General features: G+C 37.4%; 1 protein-coding gene across 5 annotated transcripts in view; it reads left to right on the forward strand.

Moving 5' to 3' along the window:
• The first annotated feature begins 5698 nt into the window (after positions 1-5698).
• CNKSR2 (connector enhancer of kinase suppressor of Ras 2) overlaps positions 5699-23251 on the forward strand; it is a 269164-nt gene continuing 251611 nt past the window's right edge. For all 5 annotated transcript variants that reach the window (XM_054581133.1, XM_054581134.1, XM_054581135.1 and 2 more), the window contains exon 1: positions 5699-6101. In XM_054581133.1, the coding sequence (XP_054437108.1) occupies positions 6038-6101 (64 nt within the window). In that variant the 5' untranslated portion in view covers positions 5699-6037. The remainder of the gene's footprint in view (positions 6102-23251) is intronic.

Consider the following 23251-nt stretch of genomic DNA (forward strand, 5'->3'; position numbering starts at 1 on the left):
TCAATATAAAACATGAATATATAAACATGACCAAGTCATTTCACTGCTTAAAATTCTTCAATGGCTCCTATCTTTTTGGTTATCTTTTTGGTTATCTTTTAGTTTGATTTCCCCCGCCCCGATCTGGCTGTTGCCAACCCCGCTATCTAATTTTTAGTCACTTCTTGCTTTGCTTTTCAATTCCAGCCATCCAGGTACCTCTTCATAGACCTCTATCACTTTGCTCACACTGTCCTTCTGCCTATAAGTTCTCTTCTGCACTATTGCTTAGCTGTCCTCCTTTAAGACCTAAAACGGGCATTGTTCCCTCCATGTAGTCTTTCCCCAGCTGTTAGGTACTTCTCTGCACATAGAACTGAAAACATCTATTGCATTTAACACGTTGTTCTATTAAATTAACTCTGAGTGTTTCTGTTTCCTCTACCAGTCTATGAGTATCATGGTCATGAGCAGCCACAACATCAAGCTAATTTTTCTGGTCAAAGGATACAACTTGGGCCAGCACATTGGTAGTATTCAAAACATGTTCGCTGATTAATAAGTTTCTATGTTCTTCATTAATGGCTGCTAAGTACATCAGAAAATTCCCTGATGGGCTAGGGCTTAATGTGTTAAGAAAATCAGGTTTCCCAATCTAGGTGGGCTCTGGGATTTTTATTAGACTGTGATTTATACAGCAGGGAATACCTGGAAGGAGCCTTTGAAAATCCTGTTGGGATAACCTCAACTTGAGCCAATTTTTTTTCACCCAGCAATGATCGCTGTGAATCCTGGTCTGGAAAGGACATGACTTGATTTAATACAGTTTACCCTAGAGGCACAGCAGCAAAGAAAGGATTCTATTAATTTAATTATAGTCTCTGGGTGCTTTTCCCTGATAATCTAAAGTGAAGTTTAGCCCAGAGCAGCACACCGAAGGCCCATTTATAGTCAAAGGTCTCTTCCTTCTTGCTTCTCTGACTATTAGAGGCATAGAGATATTGCTACCTGGTCATCGGACACATCAGAGGCTTTGGTTCTTTATTAATAGCTGTTAGTTGAATTACACTGCAAGGAAATAAAATACATTGTTTCAGAAATTTTGCTAAGCTTTCTCCAAGCAAGTTTTACATACTGTTCTTGAAGCTAACTTGTGTTTAATCACTACTAGTCTTATCAGAATTTCTTAGCTAATGTTTCTGAACAAGGTATATAACTTGTCCATCACAGAATCCAAAATTATAGGAAAGGTCTGGACAAAACTGAGTGAAAAAAAGGGGGCTCTTATCCTGTCCTATGTTTTAGGACATTGACTACCCTCATAACTCTTCTCTGTCTTGTCATTTCTTACTAGTCACTCAAACATGAAAGATAAAAGAAAGACAATTTATGACAAAATATTGCTCATCAAAAAAGCAAGAAAACTAAAAATTAAACAGATAGCTATAGCAAAAAATAACACCACATAACCAAACTGGGAAAATTGCCAGAACTCTGAAAGACATTTTGTTTAAATGTTAAATAATTTAAAAACATTAAAATATATCTTTCATGGAAATTCTGAGATCTGAGGCAGAGCAAGCTTCTTAGCAGAAGAAACGGGAAATGAAGATTAAGGCCCCTATAAAATGACCTATGTTGGAAAATGTGGAGGTTAGAGATATTCAGCTCGCAGCTCCAGAAGAAACATTCACATTATGTACTCTTATCTTTGGACCCAAAGAGAAAAAGGCTTGAAAGTCCTTGTTCCAATGGAAGGCTCCTCCCTATCTGACCAAATCCTTAAGAGACAGATCCATTGAGCACCAGTCATAGGACCTTTATAAATTCCATATCTTAAGTACTGAGACTCATTACATATACTATAAAATCTTAACTGGAAATATTTTTGTCAAGAGACTTTAATTTTTATTGAAATCTAAAGTGAGAATGAAAAAGATAAAACTAAAACAACTGAATTAAAAGATGATTAATTTATTTTGATATGGTTGCAAACACCTCACAAATTTTATGTCTCCAATTAATTTAATTAATTTAATATTTCTCCTCTCCTTGCTTCCAAAAACAATCCAAGTCAGGTTCCAAAAATATCATTTTGACTTTTATATCTAGAGGGTTGAAGTAGGTGTGACATCATGTCATTTAGCATGTTATGTTTTGATATGTATTTTATGACAACATACCTTTACCCCTAATCTTTCAGATTGTATTATGCATTAAGAGAAGGCAAAACTAAACTGCTGCTGAAGTTTGCATATAATCACGCTATACTACACTTACAAAAATAGGGCAAAATTAAGCTGCCAAAGTTTATATGTATTCACATTATATTATATTTACAAAAATGGGACAAGACATTAACATTTTAAATAATAGGCAAAAGAATCTAAAGCTAGTTTATTTGCAAAGTTATGGAAAGAAAATACAGGAAATATTTAGCTGTCATTTAGAGTTAAGGATAAAGTGTAAAAGCAATGATGATTTAATCCTTTTACATTTATTCTCCCCAAATCAAGAATATGAGAGTGAGCCCTGGTACATGGCTCAGTTGGTTGCAATGTTATCCCATAACCAAAAAATTTGCAACTTCAATTCCTGGTCGGGGCACATACCTGCATTGAGGGTTCTATCCCCTATCAGGGCACATATGGGAGGCAACTGATTGATGTTTCTTTCTCACAAATTTCTTCCTTTCATTCTTTCTCTCTCTCGCTTTCCTCTCTCTTTCTCTGTCAATAAAATCAATAAATATATCCTCAGGCAAGGATTTTTAAAAAGGTAAAAAAAGAAATCCAAGAGTATTAGAGTGAAAAGCCAGTTACGTTCTGAACAAATTAAGTAAAATAATTAATGCCAATTATATTGTCAAAACCAAAGACAACTTTTTTATTTTTTATTTTTGCATGTTTTATAGGAAAAACCTAAAGGAGAGTTTAGGACAAATACCCAAGGCCTTGGTGAACTCTATTAGTATAACTACACACCCACATTTGGCTCAGTTATTCTTGGATTTTAGATCTTTTTATAGTTACCTCAGTTGAGTAGACTAAATAAATCCCATACTGTAACATAAATAGAACATGTACAACTTAATTCTGATCTAGATGTTCCTCAAAATCCTCTTTCTCCCCTCCCCCCATCTTCATTGGCACAGGTCTTTTCCTAAAATACATTTTTTTTTAAATTTTTACTGCATCCTGTTCTTTGGCATTTGTTTTGATTGATATCCCATTCATTATGTAAACATCTTTTTTTAAAGTTGTTTGCAATATGATGGATAGTCTAGTTGCTTGTCATGCAAGCCCAGTCAGGATATGCAGTTTGGTGTTTCAGCTAGATTTGATCACTTCCTACACTGCTGGTTAGGTAACTGGTCAGGAACATTCATAGAGACTCTCAGAGTCCTTTGTAGTTAACGTCCCCATAACATTCAGTGGGCCCTCCCCTTCCAAAGTATTGTTCTTTTTGTGACAGTGATACAAACCCTTCTTACTAGTTTTAAAAGCTTTTATTCTGGAATCACCTTAACTTGGTATTAAAATCACGTGTGATGACAGACAAATTATTTAACCTCCTTAAGCCTTATTTATTAGCTTATTCAACATTTATTGAACTTTGTGCACTAGGTTCTGGGGAGAGGAAATGAATGTGATGATAACTAAGGTTTTCTCATCTGTATAATGTGGCTAATGATAGAGCTCTTTTGAGGATGTGTGTAAAGTACTTAGCACAGTGCTAAATAAATGTTCATTATTATTATTAGCAGTATTATTTTGATAAAATTACTTTTAACATCTCCCTACAGCTGAAACCGCTATAACGATTTGCAATGCATCCATCCCATTGCATTTCTGAACATAAAACTACCTTATAAATTGCTAATGCTGGAAATGATCTTTTCTAGAAATACTGATGCAATGTTCTGAGACTCCATTTCAATGTAAGCAGTCCAAAATACCTTACATGCCTTATTAGCCAAGAAAAAAATTGCAAATCACAACCATAATCTAGATTATGAAATGTGCTATGCCTGTATCCTCTGAGCATAGACTTGTCTAGATAATTTTCTAAGTTCCTTTCCAAAATTTGCCATATACTTCTCTGACTCGTGTGGCTCAGTGCATTGGGTATGATCCTACAGGCAAAGGGTCGCCAGTTCAATGGCCTGACTTCGGGGCGGGGGGTGTGGGACGGTCCGTGTTTCTCTCCCTCCCCTTCTCTCTAAAACTAAGTACATCCTTTTAAAAACGCACAAAATTTGCCATACGCTTTTAAGTTTGGATTCTTAGAAAAATAGGCAAGTCTACAGACAGGCCATCTTAAATTTTACTTGGTTTGTATCACTAGCCTTAAAACCTAAAAACAAAAGAAAATTAACTACTGTGGTTTCAGTTCTTTGTGTGGGGGTGAGGTAGGGTGGGGTACGTCAATTCGTCAATTCATGTCACCCGAGAAAAGTTGTAGTTGTGCATCTCCTGCAATTGAACTTAAGAAAAAACGGGCTACTGCAGAACTGGCAAAACCTATTGACGTTACTTAAATGGTTGTAGAAATAAAATGAGGCTCTGCTTATTCACCGGAGCTACTTAAGAATGACAAAGAGAAAATATCTATGTGGTGGTGGAAAACTTGCATCTATAGTTTCTAGGATTGTTTGTGGTTTAAAGTGTAGCCTCTTTAGGTGAACCTTTACTGAGGGCTTTATAAGTAACCTGTGTAAGTGAAGTACATAAGTTTTGTAGAATCACGTTTTCAATTTGTCACTCATTTAAAATCCCAGTGTTCCCCTTCAGTTCTTACATAAGAATATCTGAAAACAAAAGGACATCCTCTAAAATAGGTACTGGGCGCGCTCAGCGTTGGAGGAGTTGGCCGAAAAGACGACACGAGCCCTTCAGAAGGCACGTGGGCCCGACCTCTCTCGGTATCACCAACGACCGCACAGGCAGGTCCCGGGCACCGCGCACCGGCTCTCCTGCCTCGTCATCGCTGCTTTTCTGGCTGGCAGAGCCCAGTAGCAGTCCGCGGCATTCCACGCCTCCTCCAACGGCGTGCGCGGGGCTCGGGAACCACCTCGAGAGCCCACTCAGCAGCGGGGAAGACGGGAGCGAGGAAAGCCCGGGATCCAGCTGTAACCTGGCGCTCAACGGGGTCCCCCACCCCTCGTCGGCGGGGCCGCAGGTACCTCCTCAGCGGCCTCAGCAACTGGTGGGCAGCCCATTCCCGCCGCCGTCGCGTCAGCTCCGAGGCCCTTTGGGACCGCGCTCCCACCGCTGGCACCTGACTGACTGACCCGGGCTCTGGCTTGCGCCGCCGACGCCGCCGACGCCGCCGACGCCGCCGACGCCGCGCACGCGCTCCTTGCGCGCCTCTGTCCCGGGGCGGCCCGCGGGGCGGGAACGCGAGGCTGCGAGCCGCCCGCACCTGCCTAACTGACAGGCGGACCCCGGACTCGGGCCTCGTGCAGGCGCACGCACGCGCACGCGCCTCGCGCGCCTGCAGTCCGCCCCGGGGGCGGGACCGCGCGGCCGCGAGCGGGTGGGGGGCTCGTGGCGCGCGCGCCTCGCACCCGAGGGCTGCAGAGAGATATTTTGGGTGGCAGGAGGCCCCTCGTCATTTCCGCCGGGCAGTTTGTCGTGCTGGGGCTTCACTCCCGCGCGCGAGGAGAGCTGGCAAGTTGGCTGCGGGCGTGCGGCGGCGGCGGCGGCGGCGGCGGTTTGTTCCCTTAGCTTCGTGACCCTTGGCAGTGCAAGGCATGAACTGAAGCCCCGAAGGGACGGAGACCCCAACAGAGTGGCGGAGCAGCCACCGCTTCATCAGGGACCAAGAGGAGCCGCGACCCCGGGGCGTTTTCCTCCCTATCGTCGCTCCCACCGCTGCTGCCCGCCGTGTGCTAAGAGACATTGCAGCGGAGACCCGACACACAAAAGCCGCTTTCTCCGAGCTGCCCGCCCAGCGAGGCAGCGGCCAGCAAGGGACCCCACCTGAGGGCGGCTCGGGCTGCTGAGTTCGTTTTGTGTCTCGGCTCTGCACCCCGCGCGGAACCGACCCCGTGCCCATGGCTCTGATCATGGAACCGGTGAGCAAATGGTCTCCGAGTCAAGTAGTGGACTGGATGAAAGGTAATACTCGCTGTGTAAGAGGGCGAGGCGGCCCTGGGGTGCGGGGTCCCGGCTCGCGGGAGGGAAGGGGCGCCCACCACGGCCGAGCCCGCCTCGGGGTTTCCGCCGACTGATCGTGTTGCGCAGGGCGGGGAGGCGGGGGTCCTCCGGGGCTTGTAGGGGCTCGGGATCCCGGTCTCCTATTGTCTCCAGCCAGTTGCTCCCCAGCCGGAGAGGGGCGCGGAGAGCGCGGGAGGATAGGAGGCTGGAAACCCGGAGGCGGTATCCCGGCGCAATCCCGGCGCATCTTGCCCGCTTTCTTGCTCCCCTTGGTGCCCCCAGGCCAGGAGGCCGTGGCGACCCTTGCCTCTTCGCCTAGGGAGGACCCCCCAAGGGACCTGCTCCGCTGGTCGCCCCTTCCCGAGCCCCTTTGTTCCTTCGAAACCTGACGCCCCCACGACAGCCGCCCCTACCAGGTGCCTTTTCCAGCTGCAACTCTCCCGGCAACTTTTAAGCCCACATAATGGGGTCAGGACGCGGCCGCCCCAGTTTGGATCGGGAAGCAACGTCTCTACTCCAGATTGGGCTGAGGATGCTCGGGGGATGCTCCACTGTGGGGAGAGGAAAACAGGCTTCCCCTGGGACCGCATCCGGGCTGGTGGGCTCGCTCCAGCGCATCCCCTGCGTCCTTTGCCTCCTTTTCTCTAGCCGGTTGAGGCTTGGGACCTCAGGGCTTTTGCTTGGGGGCTCGACGCCAGGTGTAAGGTGATGTGCATTCAAAATCCTCATTTCTTCCATCTTGGAGGCTCTCCCCCTCTTTTCCCTGGCAATTTCTAAGAACCATACTTAGAGACACTGGCCCTCCTAGTCGCAATCATGGGCTTTTCTCTAGTCCTTGGGCTTTCCTGCCTCACTATCTCCCTCTGTTGTCTGAGTTAAGGGGCTTGTAGAGGACCCCCCCCCTTTCTCATGACCACTGCTCCCACACCTCCCATCCCTCAGATTCCTAAGATTTTGGTAATACTGACAAGGGGTGAATGGGACTGGGTAAATGATTCCTGGACACACTTGGGAGATTACAGCTTTGCTCGTAGTTATTCCTAGGCACAAACAAAGTAGATTAGTCAGGGACTAAAGGCTTATCATTTGTGGAAAATGTATTTTCCAAAATGAGGGAGTCCCTTCTTAGGGCTTGCTTCGTGGGCAGACTTTCCAAGATCGAGGTACTTTAGAATGGAAGGTGGGGGTGATTGGAAGTGATTGAGAACGACAGGCAGAAACTCATTTCCCTCTCTCTCTCTCCTCCCCCCTTTCCTAACCTTTTCAGCCTCTTGCTTATTCTGGTGGATTTTCCTTTATCCATTTGCTTCCTTCTATTCCGTTATATGCCCATTTATCCCTCATTTTTTTCTTTTCTAATATGTGGAAAGTGCTTTGTAACTGCAAAGCACAGTACAAATGAGAGTGTATTGAATTAAATCGAATTCATTATTTATTGACTGCCCCCCCCCACCGTGTGCGGTGCATTGTGCTAAGGTGCCATGGGTGCCATGACTAAGACAAAGTCCTGCAGTGGCTTATCTTTTCTGTTTCTTCTTCTCTTCTCATATTTGCTATTGAAATTCTGTTTTCCTAGAATCCCACCAGCCACCAACCACCGCCCCCCCCCATTCTCAGATACAGACAAACATTTGTCCTCTCTGTTTCTCAGTCATGGAAGAAAGAGGAGGGTATATGCAAGAAGCAGGAATGTTTAATTAAAACCCTTTCTTTGAATTTGCCTAAAAGATTGCTTTAGTTTGAGCCTGTTACTGAAATTCTCAAAGCAAAGCTGTCTTGGCTCCATGGGAGTCAGATTACCTTCAAGACTACCTCTCACAAATTCCCATGATGCTTGTAGTGAGTGCTGCATACTCCATCTTCTTCACCTCCCACCCTCCCAACGCATTCTTGCAGTTTCCCCTGTCTCTACAGTTTAGGCCCACTGAACCAAGTAGAACATGTGATGCACATATTCTAACACACATTATTAGCGTTCTAGTACACTCGTCCTTTAAAAATCTCTCCAGTCTAAAATGCAGCTTCTTTGAAGTTGGGCTAATGTTGGTAGCTGTGGTTTTAAATGACTGTCATATTCAAGTTGAATAACTGATTTTCATACCTGTTGGTGACGCATTTTAGAGCTATTTGAAAAGGTCAGTGAGGTTGCCAAGATGGACTTTGTGTATCCTTGTACACATTAGACAGGAAAAGAAAAAGTGATGTCATTATATGTATATTTCAAGTCCAAAATGCTTACTGATGAAATTTCCATAATCTTCATATAAATTTGATTTGATATATATTCAGAAAACATGATTAAAAAGATAGTTGGATGAAAGGAACATTTCCTCAACTTGTAACTTACACTGTTACCTAATTAATTTTTCCTTCCGTACACTTTCCCCAAATAGATTTTACAAAACACATTTAAAAACTACTTTTCACCCTTTCCTCAGATGCAATAACGTTTAAAAGTCAACTAATTTAGGCTGTAGCTTTCGAATGGCTAAACCTCAGTTACTGTTGTATAACATATAGTGTTATAAAGGCAATACCAAAGAATTAACAGGACTTTTGAACCACTGCAACATAGTGGGAGTTAAAAAAGAGCATGTTCTTCAGGGTGACAGATTCATCACCATTAATATTTAAAGCATATCGCATATGCTTTTAACTTGTCCCAATCATACATAGTTATAATTTCATACAGTAAGGTACATCCTTTATGCTCTTTCTAGGGTAGTTTTCTCTCTACTAATTAGAAAACGAACCATTAAACACATAAGACTAACATGGCCATATAATTATACTTCCACACAATTTATAGAAGTGGTATAGAAACTCAGTAAGAAGAGAGAGAGAAATGAAGGGGAAAAAACAGACTGACAGGATTATTAAGCTTTGGTAGCATATATTCAAGGTTATTTATGAGGGATCATTTATACATTGCAATTCATTTTGATCTGTTACTTTTTATTAAACTATATTTGAGGGAAACACAGATATTAAATTTACATATTACTTATTGGTAAAGATACAGGAAATGCTTGCATTTTTTGCTCACCCCAACTCAGCTATTTGTAAAATACAGTACTCACTGAATTTTCTGTTGACAATGAAAATTTGATGTGACAGTGTCAGTGTTGGTTGCAGTAAATATATGAACTCTTCATGAGTCAGTAAAATAAGCAGTTACATTCTAGATCATCCTGATGGTACTTCCAGACTATTGGAAAATGTTTTATAGACCTTAAAAATTAATTTTATAAAAATATTTTTTAGAAAAATCAAAATCATTTAGCATTTGAAACCAGCTTTTTTTCCAGTTGGAAATTGCATTCAGCCCTTTTGAAGTTTTGGCAAAATTTTAAAACGTAAACTTTTTTTACAATACATAAAAACAAAGCAGTTATTGTACAAAGCTATAGGTAGAAAAGTAGGCCAATAACTTTTCTAATCTTTACTCGATCCATTACTCTAAAATTATTTCTCAGCTCCTATATGTTCACTTGCAGGGCCTGGAAATACGTCATAATCTGCAGTTGTTTGAGTCTACATTTTGTCCTCTGAAATACAGCAAAAAACCTCTGAACACTTCAAGGCTCCTATTATTAATTTTATTATTAATTTTCCTTGTCCATGTCTCGCCCAGTAATTCTAGTTTTTGTCTCACACCTTTTCCAACTTTGAAACTCTTTCAAAATATCTACATGACTAAGATAAAGCTATGTTCTGGGACCAGCTCCTTCCATGACATTTTCCCAGTGATCTTAATCCCATTCTGGATCAAATAAAATGGAATATTTTTTTCAGAGTCAACCAACAGGCCCCGCTTTGCTGCTCTTCCTTTATGGTCCCGGTGACTTAGCTATATTCATTCTTATATTATTGTGATCCCTAAAATAATCTAAATTTTACAGATAGCCCCTTCTCAAACCATCCCACAATTAACTGCTCTGCTCTTTCCTGTTTATTATAAACCATTTTCTTTAAGAAGCATTCACTGACTTCTCATTTCTGTCCTGATGACTCAGCCATCTTGAGGATAGAAGATGAAATACAAAAAAAAAAAAAAAAGAAGAAGAAGAAAGAAAATGAAATACACTATTTTAGGTATAAAAAGCGAAGATAAAACAATGTTTTGCATATAACCCTAAAAAAGAGGGAAATGCAGTTATAAAATAAGGTCTATTTAGTATAAAAGTTAAATGCTGTAAAGAAGAAGGTATCTGATAAGGTAAAGAGGTTTTGACAGGTACAATGCTTTTTAGTAATTTTTCCCCCTCATAGGACCCAGAGCTGAGGTTGACCTAAATATCTTAATTAGATGAAGGAAAATGTCAAAATTTTGAGTTAAACATGCTTGAGAGAGAGATCGGAAATAATTCTGGTAGGAACTTGGGAAGTATACACTGCAAGAAAAAATTATGAAATTGGCCCTATCACGTCCTTTTTTTCTCAATTGCAATGTGACTAGATAGTCACCAATAATCGCCTACTTTGGACTTGACATTTTTGGAATGGGAATTCTTGTTGTTTTACGCAAAGATGAAATTTACCTTTTCTATATGTAGAGTTTAGTTCACAAGAAACATCATTTTATTTACAGTGTCATTAACATTTGCTCTTTAAGTTAACACTCACAATTTAGTGCAGATTAGGAAAAAAGTATACTTATGTATATGTATTCAGGTCCTTATGTATTATTTACTCGGTACTTCTTTATGGAAGTATTTTAGTGGATTATTTTAAATAAATTATTCCCTGCTTTGGGGAAATTAATCTCCTAAGGGATGACAGTGACATTGACAAACCTATGCCAAGACAGAGACAGGCACTAAGTAGTACATTTGGTAAATTGTAAAGTTTCATATGTATACAAGCACCAATGGAAAGTGAAGATGATGATTTTAGTAAGTCAGGAAGGAATTCATGGGGAAGGTGGGGTTTTATCAACTGTTTAAACAATTTAATTAAGCCATATTATAAGAGGGATATAGTCTAAATGTAGAGGCACAGTGAGAGACTCTAGAATTGTGATGGGGTTATTAACCTCAGGGATTGTGTCTAGGTTTGTTTGGTTGAAGAAGAGAGGTGGGCAGTAGAGGGAAAGTGAGGGAGGAGCCATGAGTAGGTGGCACAAAAGTACAAGAACAAATCTGCATTTCACAAAGACAATAAAACTTTCATCATGTCCTGACTTTAAATAAATACCACATTATAAAACTTTGGCTGCCAAAAATAAGCCCACAAAGAATGTGTATTGAATTGGTACAGCTGTTTCAAATCTGTTTCTCAGGAATAATTTGGAAATAATGTTAAAATGAGTTTTTTGAAGATTAATTACATCATTAACATTATGTTTTTGGATATTTAGAATTTTACTGATTCAAATTCTTATATGAAGAATTAATATAGGCTTTTAAATATTGATGCTGTTCTCAAACCAATGATAAATTATCATTTTCATTTACAGCAGAGTGACTTCAGATTAGGACTTAATTTGTTCTTAATGACTTTTATAGCTTTCTATATGACTTCTCTATAGCACCTCACACATAAGGCTTGTGTGAAACGTGAAGAATTAGCTTCTGTAAAGTACTAGAAGGATGGATTATTTGGACTAATTTATAAGAAGGAGGGGGAAGGGAGGTTACATAATTTTAAAAAATGTAGTCTGAAGCTTTTTTTTTTTATGATTTTTGTCATGGTTTAGTGTCTGGCGAAAGAACAGCGAATGTAGTCTTCAATACGGGATCATGGTGTTGAATAACATTCAGTGAGTGGATTCACATTATTCCTACAAATCATAGGCTGGTGCTCCCTAAAATGGTACATTTCTATGGTTGTGGAAGCCAAAATATCAAAAGAAGCCAGAGTTGATTTTTGCTAAGTATTTTAAAACATTATTCTTACATTAAAACAAACATAGATATTATATTCATGTAGTAGAAAGCAAAACTGGCATCATTTAAAAGATGAGACCAGAGGCTTAACAGGAATTTTAGGCTTGCAGCAGGCTGTTTATAAAGCTGCATTTCCCAGACCTCCCAGAGTTATGAGTCCCTTCAGGATTACAGATACATCAGTGGAAAAGTTTGAGAAGTGGTGGTTGGGTTTAAAAAAGGTAGAATTAACGTACTCTGCTTTCTCTTTTTCTCTTGTTACAAGTGGCAAAATACATTTTCAGCCAAGGTCATCATAGTTAGAGCATTGTACTCTGTTTTTTGGTTTGATCCATAAACTTGTAGTCAGGATGAACTTCTTGAGAATGATTCTCACCTGACCATATTTTTTTCACTTCTCACCCCCATTAGCTTAAAAAATTGAATGGCTTCTCACTGCTTTTAGGATAAAGATCAAAGTCCTTAAAATGGCTGGTAAGACTTGAAGATTTGGCAATTGCCTGTGAGGTAAGCTACACTGGCCTTCTTTCTGTTTGCCCAGCACCAGGCCTTTGCACTTAATATGTTCTCTCTTACCTTTGTTCTTTACCCGGTTAAGTCCTACTCATCCTTCAGACCTCAAGCCTCCCCTCCACTGCCTCAGAAAAGCCTTCCGGATTCCCTAAATCACATCAAATCCTCAGTTATGTGCTCTCCTAGTGCCATATATATCTTTATCCTTTTCGCTAGTTTTATTTTTACATTAATTTGTATTGTTACTCAATGAGGGCAGGGGCCAGGATTTTTTTTTTTTTTTTTTGCATAACAAGGCAAAAGAAAATATATGGTGAAAAGTAGCCACTTAGAAAATATTTGTTGAGTGATGAAGTAAATAATTTTATCCACAGATTTCTCATCTGTCAGCAAATCTGCTTTCCTAAATGACAATGCATGTAGAGTCCCTTATAATGCTCTAATGGATACACTTCAGTGCCAAGTTGTATATTGTGTGCCAGACACAGTAGAAGTGGGGTTGCTTTATCCATATTTCATAGTTGTATTACTCTAGCCATTTCAGTCATCTAAATCATGGTTTAGATTCATTATGTTAAGAAATATTAATAATGTCAATAAATTTGTAACATTTCTGTGTTTATGCTATAAATACTATAAATATACTATAAATAGTATTTGCTGATATTTAACAGGCCAACACAATAGACAAACATTACTTTCAAAATTAAAACATCCCTTTTCTTCAGCATTTACCATATATTCTTTCAAATTTTCTAATTGTTTTTACATTTTGATGTTTTTAGAACTCTAAAAAAATAAATAAAATGAAATAACTCTGTATATTTTGGAATGCATGGTAGATTGAAATTGATAAAATGCCTTAAATTTATCCTCTTATAAAAGTAAAAGAAAAGCTCATATAAGAAATTAAAATGTATTTTTCTCCAGTGAGAAGAAAATATCCTTTGTTAACTTGGAGGATAAAATGGAAAAAATAGTCCTTTAGCTTAATGTGAGCCATTATCTCAGATTTAATGCTGATGTTACATTTTTATTAACAGGCATAAAAATAAGATATTTAAAGATATATCTCAAATCAGCATTTCTTATATAATTTTCCATCTCATTTTTAAAAATTAATTTTAATTTTTAAACTAATATTAATTTATTTGGACTAATTTTTTAAGGCCACTTGTTAAGAACCTATGCAGAGAGTTATTTAAGTGTTAACTTGTTGAATACAGGTGCCTCTTGCGGATTTAGTAAATTACATGCTTCTGGATAGTCACTAGTAGGCAAGTTATAGATATTTTCCTAATAAAGCATGTTCTTCTCCCCAAATTTAGAATGCTTAAAATATAAACTACAATAAGTGAAAACTGTAACAAAAGTATGCCAGTCTGTTAACTCTTAATAAAACAATACTTCCAGGCTTGAATATTCTAGCTAGTACTGCAAAAGCATGGATTGCAATTGTGCCCTGATTTGACTTACAAATAACTATTTAACATGATAGAAATTTTTGGACTTTAAAGATGTATTTAGTTTCTTGTTCAATTTAAATTACAATTATTCTAATAGAAGTTTTTATTTTCTTAATCTTACTCTTGAAATTTTAGGAAAGAATGGGTTTAGGTATTTGCATAAAAATGTGGATTTAAATTTTACTAAAGTAAAATAACTGCTATTTTAGTTTTCTGTGTTCATCTGTTGAATATTTGTCACAACAAAATTGTTTTAAAAACCAAAATTTATTAAATAAACCAAAACTCACATGGACATTAATGTATTATAATTTACCACAATAAAAATGTTATGTAACTAATATCAAATATAACACACTTGTCTGTTTTATATTCACTTGACATTAATGTTCTTGGAAATTAGTCTTATTAGGTGGGTTGAACAGTCTTCTGATAGCAAGATAGATAAGAAAAAAACACATTGTTAGTTGCTTTTAAAGTGTTGCCCAATATTATTTTTCTGTTTATTTGAACTGTTTGTTTTGTTTCAGCTACATCTGCTGTTTTTAAAATGGGCTTGTAATATGTTTTCTCAAGTAATATCTACCAAAAAATGGGTGGAAGCCTGGCTTAAATTCTGGGTTTTAGTTTTTTCAACTTGTTTACCAAAGATTATGAAAGAATCTATTTTCTAGCCATTTGTGGGAGACTTACAATGTAATTTATTAATAAAAACCTTTAAAAATACTTGCCATAAGTAATTATGTTGAAGGATTACTTTCAACATTAGTTAAATTCTTGTTATAATGTTGGTATGTTTCATATGTGTATATGGGAGTTTATTTTTTCCTGACTGAGCAGAAAATTCATATTTTAAGTTTGTGCAATTCATTTGTATTTGGCTTTCAAAACAAGCCCCTAGGCTATTTAAAACATATACAAAGTGTTGGAGAGTTTTTACTAATGGTGCTTTATGTAGTCCAGTTGCTAGTTTTCCTCCTTGTTTGCTTGAGGCCGTGTGCACACCAAGTTCAATGTGATGTAGGGCCCATGTGGATGGCAGGGTGAGGTGTTCCTTCCCCATGTCCCTCCGTATGGCTCCGTGGTGTGAGTTTTGCAGCAGTCTGTCATCAGTGTTTCATTAAATCAGTGGCAGAGGTTTCCTTATCTAGAATGCTGCTCCCTTGCCTTGTAGCTGTCAGACAATAGGCTTTCGTTTTGATGTTGAATTTGTTGAACACGCAGAGAAGCTCACTCTATGGAATATTTTAGGCTAGGTCATTTTTATTTCTAGTGTATCCCTAAACATAATACTTTAAGTATATTTATGGTAAAAACAAGTTAATTCAGATCCTATTTATTTGGGATGTGTGATAATTTCAGTAGACTGCAATTGAAGTTTACTCTTTAAATATGTGAAGGAAGGGTTTGTTGATCAATCTAATAAGGCAAACAAGATGGGAAAGAAATTGTTTAACCTGGAAGCACTGTGATTTGCCAGGATCCATTTCTATGCTGTAAATATGCTAGCTAGAAATGAGTTGGTTTTTTAGTTAGAATTTCTGCACACTTAGAATCATGATTTTTGACTTTTGGAATATATTTGCAACCATTCTGTGATACAGCTTGGTTCTTTCCCTCATTCACTTAAGTCGGAAAGGTCTCATTCACTTCACATCTATTACTAGTAATCCTTAAAAGTGAAATAAAGAAGTTAGTAACAGCTTTTAACAGGTAGAGTACAGAGAAGTTACGCAGCTAAACAGAGATTGTACAGCTGTTCAGTGTTGGAATTAGGTTCAATATCAACTCTTTTTTCCCTACTGCATTGGATTTATACTTTCATGGATGGAGAACAGCTTAGGTTTGTACATAATTATCTTCAAACTTGACTTTTAAAAAAATTTCCTGAATTTTCTATCCTTTAAAAATTGGTACCATATAGAATATGGTAAAGAACACTTTGCAATCAGATGCCTGGGTTAGTTATATCCAAGCTCCATTACTTCCTAGCTGTGTGTTCTTAGGGAGGAAGAGTTTAAGTAGTTTGTCAGGTTTTCCTATTTTTGTACAATGGGGATGGTAATGTTAACTACACCTTAGGGTTGTGGAATGCCTAAAATGATGCCTGGCACATAGTGCATGATAAATGTCACCCTTTTTTTAATTTAGAAAGAGGTTGCATTCTGTTGGCAATCTTCAGAGACAGAACTAATAATAGATAATACTTATTGAGTGCTTACTACATACCATGCATTGTCCTAGGTGCTTTCCCTGCATTATGTTATGCCTATCATAACCCTGAAAGGTTGGAATTATTCCCTATTTTGCAGATGAAAAAATTTTTGCTTAGAAACATTCAATGATCTGTCCTGTATGCCCAAATATTTACTGAGCAGGTTTTCAATAAATATTTTGAAAAATGAATAAATAGTAAGTGGAAGAAACAGAATTTGAAATATTTCTAACTGATTCCAAAATATATAAAATATTTCCACCTTGCCTTTTTCTGCCAGAGGAAGATGTGACAGGAGAAGAATCCTGAGAATACTTTCAAAGATGTGAATGTCCTCTCCATCAGACCTACCTTCCCTAGTGTGTGCTAAGATGGGCTACGTTTCTTGGGTCCTTTTGGCTATTGTGGGGGTGGGGGTGTTTGTGGTGAGGTGTTTCAACTTAGATTAGGACTTTAGCCAGTGACAAAGATGCCACATATCACTGCAGTCTTGGGGATATCTTTCTTATTTTGATGTGAACCCCAGGAGTTTAGTGCTCTCCTCTGCTTAGTCTAGATTTAGACAAAAGATCTACTTCAGACTGCTGCCACTACCAACCCATGGCTGAGATGTTTGGTTCTAAAAGGATTGTCAATAGAAGTACATGGTGCCTGATAATAGATGTTCATAAGCAGCATACATTTTAGTAGAAATAATGGATTCTGTTATATTCTTTTGTTCAGATTTACTTAGCAGCGATTAGTACCACTATCTGCATTTCTGAGTGTTTCTTTGAATAGCAGAATTTATTCAATGCATTCCTATAGTTTTGAAACCATTACCTACTTCCTAAAAGGTAATTGTTACCCTCAAATTGTTTTTGTTTTGTTTAGAAACACTTTAATCATAAAAGTTCAAATTATCATAATTATTCAAATTTCTAATCTCATAAATGTCATCAACAGTTTTAGAGTTTTTTTCCCTTAAATTGGGATCCAAATAAAGTCCATGCATTGTAGCCTACCTTATTCTTATTTTCCTGCATTGATCCTTTGGGACCCAATATCACCTTTATGTAACAGACATTATGTAATGTCTCCTGAAATAAAATAGCATAGTGAATCACAAAAGAAACTTAAATGCTAGAGAAGATTTAACCATAATCAGTCAAAAAGCCTTTTGAAATCAATGCAAAATATGGATTGGTCAGGTTGAGCCAGAGATGTTTGATCAGTTGAGTACTTGTAAAATAGTAATGATAGGTATAATTCTATCTACATTATACATATCGAAAATAATATACATGGTTTTGCATGTGTATCTAAAAAATATATATTCTAGCATATATTTAGGAACTTAAAGTCAGAGTCATTCAAAGTAAAAACACAAAAATTATACTTTCTATTTCACCTTGTTTTCCTTTAATAGATTTTGGGTGAGTTTGCTTTACACTGGAAGTTTTAAATATTTGAAAACAACTTAAATTGTTCTTTGTGGAGAGAATGATTTCAAGTCTCACTTTGCATGGAAGCTACCACAATACCCAGGAAAATAGATATTAAAAACAACTGTGAACTGTGGTAATTATCAACTGTTTCGAAGTTGCCTTAGCGTTGTCTATTTGATTATATAAAGCACTTTTTTCTCTTATACTGCATTCATTGTTTCTTAAAATCCATATGAATTAAAATTAATTTTGTTTGGGGATGTTTTAGAGAATTTTATTCCTCTCCTTGAAATAATTGTTGACATCCTATGGTAATAAGTTGTCTGGTAAGAAATATACTTTTAAATCTGGTAATAGCATGGATCTCCATCTTCATTTTAAGATGTGTGTAAATGTTTAAAGGAAATGGTTTCTAATTTTGATATTTTTTTCAAATGAGGCTACTTTGCCAGCTTATTCTTATACTTGTGACCAACACACACAGAGAAAATAAATACAGCAGGATAATACCTTAAGATCTAGTAACATTTTTCTCCCTACCAAAAGCCAGTAATGAGATCACACAAATTATGGTTGGTATATATCTCTAAAAAAAAGAAAGACTTTATTTACATAATGGAATACTATGCAGCAGTAAAAAAGAAAGAATTCTTACCTTTTGCAACAGCATGGATGGTACTAAAGGGTATTATGTTAAGTGAAATAAGCCAGTGGGTGAAAGAAAAATACCATATGATCTCACTTACAAGTGGACTCTAATGAACAAAAGAAACTAGTGAGCAAAACAGAACCAGAGGCATAGAAACATGGAACAGACTGACAGGTGCAAGAGGGTCTAGAGGAGGTGGGGACTGGTTGAAAAGAGGTGAAAGGATTAGTCAAAAAATATATGTGTGTGAGCCATGAACATGGATGATGATGTAGGGATTGACTGTGGAAGTGGGGGGGGGGCGGGCTGGATGGAGAGGGGCAAAGGAAAAATTTGGACAACTGTAATAGCATAAACAATAAAATATTTAAATTAAAAAATGAAATACTTAAAAAGTTATATGAGGGAGGGCCCCCCAAAAAGCAGAATTTATTTATGAAAATTGTATATTTATTATGTGTTTAAACTCCAGTCACCTTCAAAGTAGTCTCCATTTGATGCAATACACCTATTAACACATTTTTTCCACTATTCAAAACAGTTTTTGAACGTGTCATTTTTGATGCCTTTTAGTGCTTTTGCCATTTTTCATTTCACCTCTTCCACATCAGGAAAACATTTTACTTTGAGGACTTTTTCATCTGGGGAAACAAAAAGTCATGTGGGGTGAGATTAGGTGAATAGCGAGGGTAGGGCATGGGGGTCATGCCATTTTTGGTCAAGAACTTCAGAATACTCATCATGGTCTGGGCAGGTGCACTCATGAATCACCCATTATGAAATGGGCAAAGACATTGAAAAAGTCTTCAAAAAAATATTTCACTAAAGCCAAACGCAGCCTCTCACAACAACACCAGCTGGTGCACTGATACAGATGGGTTCCTAGAACACTCACCTAGTGGGGGAACCCTACACTACAGGAGGCCTACCCTCAAGACAATTCCAGTTTTTGGGTGGTCCCCCTCATACATCATACACTGACCCCTACAACATTATTATCATACTAAAATTCATTCCTTGATATCCTTAAATATCTAAATTTTCAAGTATCTAATTTCATAAATGTCATAAATATTTTTATAGTCTTTTCCCCTTAAATCAAGACCCAAACAAAGTCCACACATTGTAGTCTACCTTATTCTTTAATTCCTACATTGAACCTTTGGGACTCAGTTCCCCCTTTATGTAACAGAAATTATGTAATGGCTCCTGAAATGAAATAGATAATATAACCTACCTGCTCACATATTTTTTAAAAATTACCTGTAATGCCTTTATTTTAATAAAAAGGGAAAGTATAAAAATAAAATAGGTTTCTATATATAAGGACTCAATATGACTATACTAGAAGAAAGGAATTGATATTTTTGCCTATTTATAGCAAGCATATCTGGATTTAGGAAAATCAGTAAATTCAGAGTTTATTCCATATAAGTACAAGAAAATGAAAGAGTAGATGAACTGATAGACACTGGAATAAAAAAATGAGTATTAGGTATAGTACAGGCTAGGTTCATTTGATATGTCATCCTAATAATTCCTGTTAAGAGATTATTAAAAGTCATGTGGGAAGGAACCACAGCTTTTTGGAGAAATGACAGATTTTAGACCTGGAGAGGGATTATTTACAATGGGCCTGGAGCACCTTGTAGTGCCAGAAAGTAAGGAAGAGCTAAAAGAGGGCACGTTAAAGACTTGGGAGCCATTACGAAAGAGTTCTCAAAGGCTAAAGCTGGAATATGAGCAACAGAAGTGCTGTTGGGTTATAACTCAGTGTATAAAATAAATATTAATGAGTCCATACTGATGTAAACAACTGTTGAAAGGAAGGAAGGAAGGAAGGAAAGAAGAAAGAAAAGAGAAAAGAATCTCCCATATAGAGAATTCAAAAAAATTTACGTAGATAATCCTCTTTCATGGAGTTGGTACTTAACTCCCCACCCCTTGATTGTGGGCTGCACTTAGTGACTTGTTTCTGAAGAGTAGAGAGTAGGAAGGGGGAACAACTTTACAATGGAGGAACCTGAAGGACACTACATTGGGCAGGTGATGAGGGTTTGCATCATCAGTGGACAAACATGTTGATAGCATGTACCCTCAATATGAAGTGATGAGAATGGCACTTCCCTAGGGGATCCTCCTCCCCAAAACCTATAACTCCACTCTAAGCATCAGAAAACCATTAGATAACCCAAATTTAAGGACATTTTACAAAACACCTATCTGGTACTCCTCAAAACTGTCAAGATCATCAGAAACAAGTGAAATATGAGAAAAATTATGGCCCAGAGGAGGCAAAGGAGACATGATGATTACAGTATTTGTATTATGATATTCTGGATAGGATCCTGGGAAAGAAAAATCACATTAGGAAAAAAACTAGTGAAATGAAAATGAAGTGTGAAGTTTAGTTACTAGCAATATACCAGTGTTGGTTCTTTAGTTGTGACAAATGTATTATAGTAATGTAAGCTGGAAATAATAGAATATGGATGAGAATTATACAAGAACTATCTGTACTATTTTTGCAACTTTTTTTGTAGCTCTAAAGCTATTCTCAAAACGTTTAAGGTAAAAATTAGAGTTTATTTCAAATTTGGTAATTCCAAAATATAAGCAATATTTCATATATGAAATAGCTTTGTTTTTCCTCTCTGTGTTAATAAAGTCTTTTCAAACGCAAACCAAAAAGTCACACGGGATACAAGTAGTTCTTCGGTGTGGAACTGTTGTATCCATTGATCTAGCAATCATTCAGTAACCCCAAACTCCTCACAATTCTCAAAATGTTCCCAGGAGCAATTCTGGCCCTGTCCTGGCCTCAAGAACCCCTCTGCCTTCCCTCTCCTGTGTAAACCTCATGCTCTTCACAATGTGAAAAAATAATTTTGAATAAAATCATTTTTATTCAAAAATAAAATTGAATGAATCATATGCCTGGTTTTCTTACTACTGAAACTAATCTTTTACTTGAATACATTTTTTTTATCCTTTTCCTAATAAGGAAATGTGCTTAAGAAAAGAAAACAATGTTCATGGAATAGGATGGAGACCACCAAAAGTTAGCTCCATCCCCTTATTTTATCTCACTGCTAACAGATTTGCAGTTAAACTCTTGGACAGAAGAGTGTGCTGTTCTAAACCTTGTTAACCAAGCCAGACTGCCGACACTCCTAATTGTAGTTTCTGTTTCCTGCATACAATGTGTTGTAATGTTAAACAAGCCATGAAATTTTTTTTAACAAATACATGTTGGGCTTTATAATAATTGATATTCTGCTGAGTATATAAAGGTGTAATAAATGTATACACACATTTACTTAGGGCACATATTTGCCTAGGGTAGATATGCTGAAATTGAACATAACTAAATGACCTTTTCTTATTGCTTTTCTGCAAGAAAGTCAACATCTTTCTTTTTGTCATTATATGTTACACCTTTTTTTCATTGTATTATGAGGTCATGTAGTGTGTTTACTAGCTGAGTTTGGATATGAGTGTGGTTATAACTAAAGGTCTCCTTTGGTCACATCTCCAAGAAATTGTATTAGATTTCAAAACAGGACTACTTTAATACTTGTACTTTATTCCTGTATCTTTTTGGTTAAGATTATTCTTGTTTTCTAGTTTATTGGAGTGAAAATTATAAAAGGTACAGTATGTAATAATAAGTAGATAAAACTGCGACTAGGAATTTAATGCATTAACCCAATACTTCTTTGCCACAATGGATTGAAATGTTATAATTATCACAATTTCAACTTGATTCTTTGTTATTAATCCACCTCTGTAAAAGTGTGAAGTTCTGCTGCTGATGATATGAATGTCTTAGAATTGTCTCCCTGGCTTGCTGCTGAATGTCTTTTTCTTTTTTTGACTTTATGCTCTGTGAGTACCAGCATAGATATGCATTAATGTGTTCTCTGTGAAATGCTTCTGCTTTTTCTACAAAGTATTTTTTTATGTTATGCTCACAGGATTGAAGTAGAGTTTGTTTCATTTGTCTGCTTTGTTTTGTTTTAGTAAGGTAAGAATACTTTGCATTTAAAGAAAGTTTAAAGAAACAACCTGTGGATATTGTACATTAAATATCAAGGATTTGAAGCTATCTTTGAATATGTGGCTGAAAAGGATGGTTTGACTTTTCAAGATTTTTCAGTATCTGTCCTAGGATAGAATCTGTCCCAGAATAGGTGGGCAATATTTAGACTGAAGTTATTTTTACCACTTTCCAGTGACATTTTCTTAACAAAATTATACAGGTTTAGGATGACTAGCTATTGTAATAATACAGACAGTTTTCTAATAATTAAAAACAATGTCAGAAGCAAAATTTGTGATTTGCATTACTTATGAAATACAGATGGCAAGAAGTAGACTTGGAAGCTTCTTCAGAATGCAGATGGACACAAGTTCTTCAGTGAAGTTAATTAAGGGTAATCTCGTATAGTAACCACTGTTTCATAAGCTGCCATGAATTTAGCATTTTACTTTCCCAAGTAAAAATGCCAGATAATGCTTTTCAAGGCTGCAAAGAACACCTTTATCACCTGTAGTCATGCCAAAACACTCACTTCCTTATCCTACCCCTCTCTTCTTCCACCTCTACATTTCATACAGATGAATTTAAAAAGGTTAAAGGGACAAATATCTAGTAGGAAGCACTGTATGTAGAAGACAATTGAAATGGTCTATAGTATTGAGTTGGAATTACAAGTCTCTCCAGTTGTGGTCCCTTCCTCAACTCTGTCCTGTATTTGCCATGTGGGTTGAACTCATCACTTCTCAAACCCTCAGTTTATTTGTCTAAAAATGGGGAATAGGAAAATGTGCTTTATATGGAATCAGTCAAGATGCAGCCCAGGTAGAAATTGAGTATAACATTTTCACACTGGCAAAATAATAGTTTGTTAATTACTGAACAGAACTCAAAATAATCTTTATGGAAAATGA

This window comes from Pteronotus mesoamericanus, unplaced genomic scaffold, assembly GCF_021234165.1.
Source record: "Pteronotus mesoamericanus isolate MK-2021 breed Mesoamerican mustached bat unplaced genomic scaffold, CSHL_Meso_final contig_65, whole genome shotgun sequence".
Taxonomy (NCBI): domain Eukaryota; kingdom Metazoa; phylum Chordata; class Mammalia; order Chiroptera; family Mormoopidae; genus Pteronotus; species Pteronotus mesoamericanus.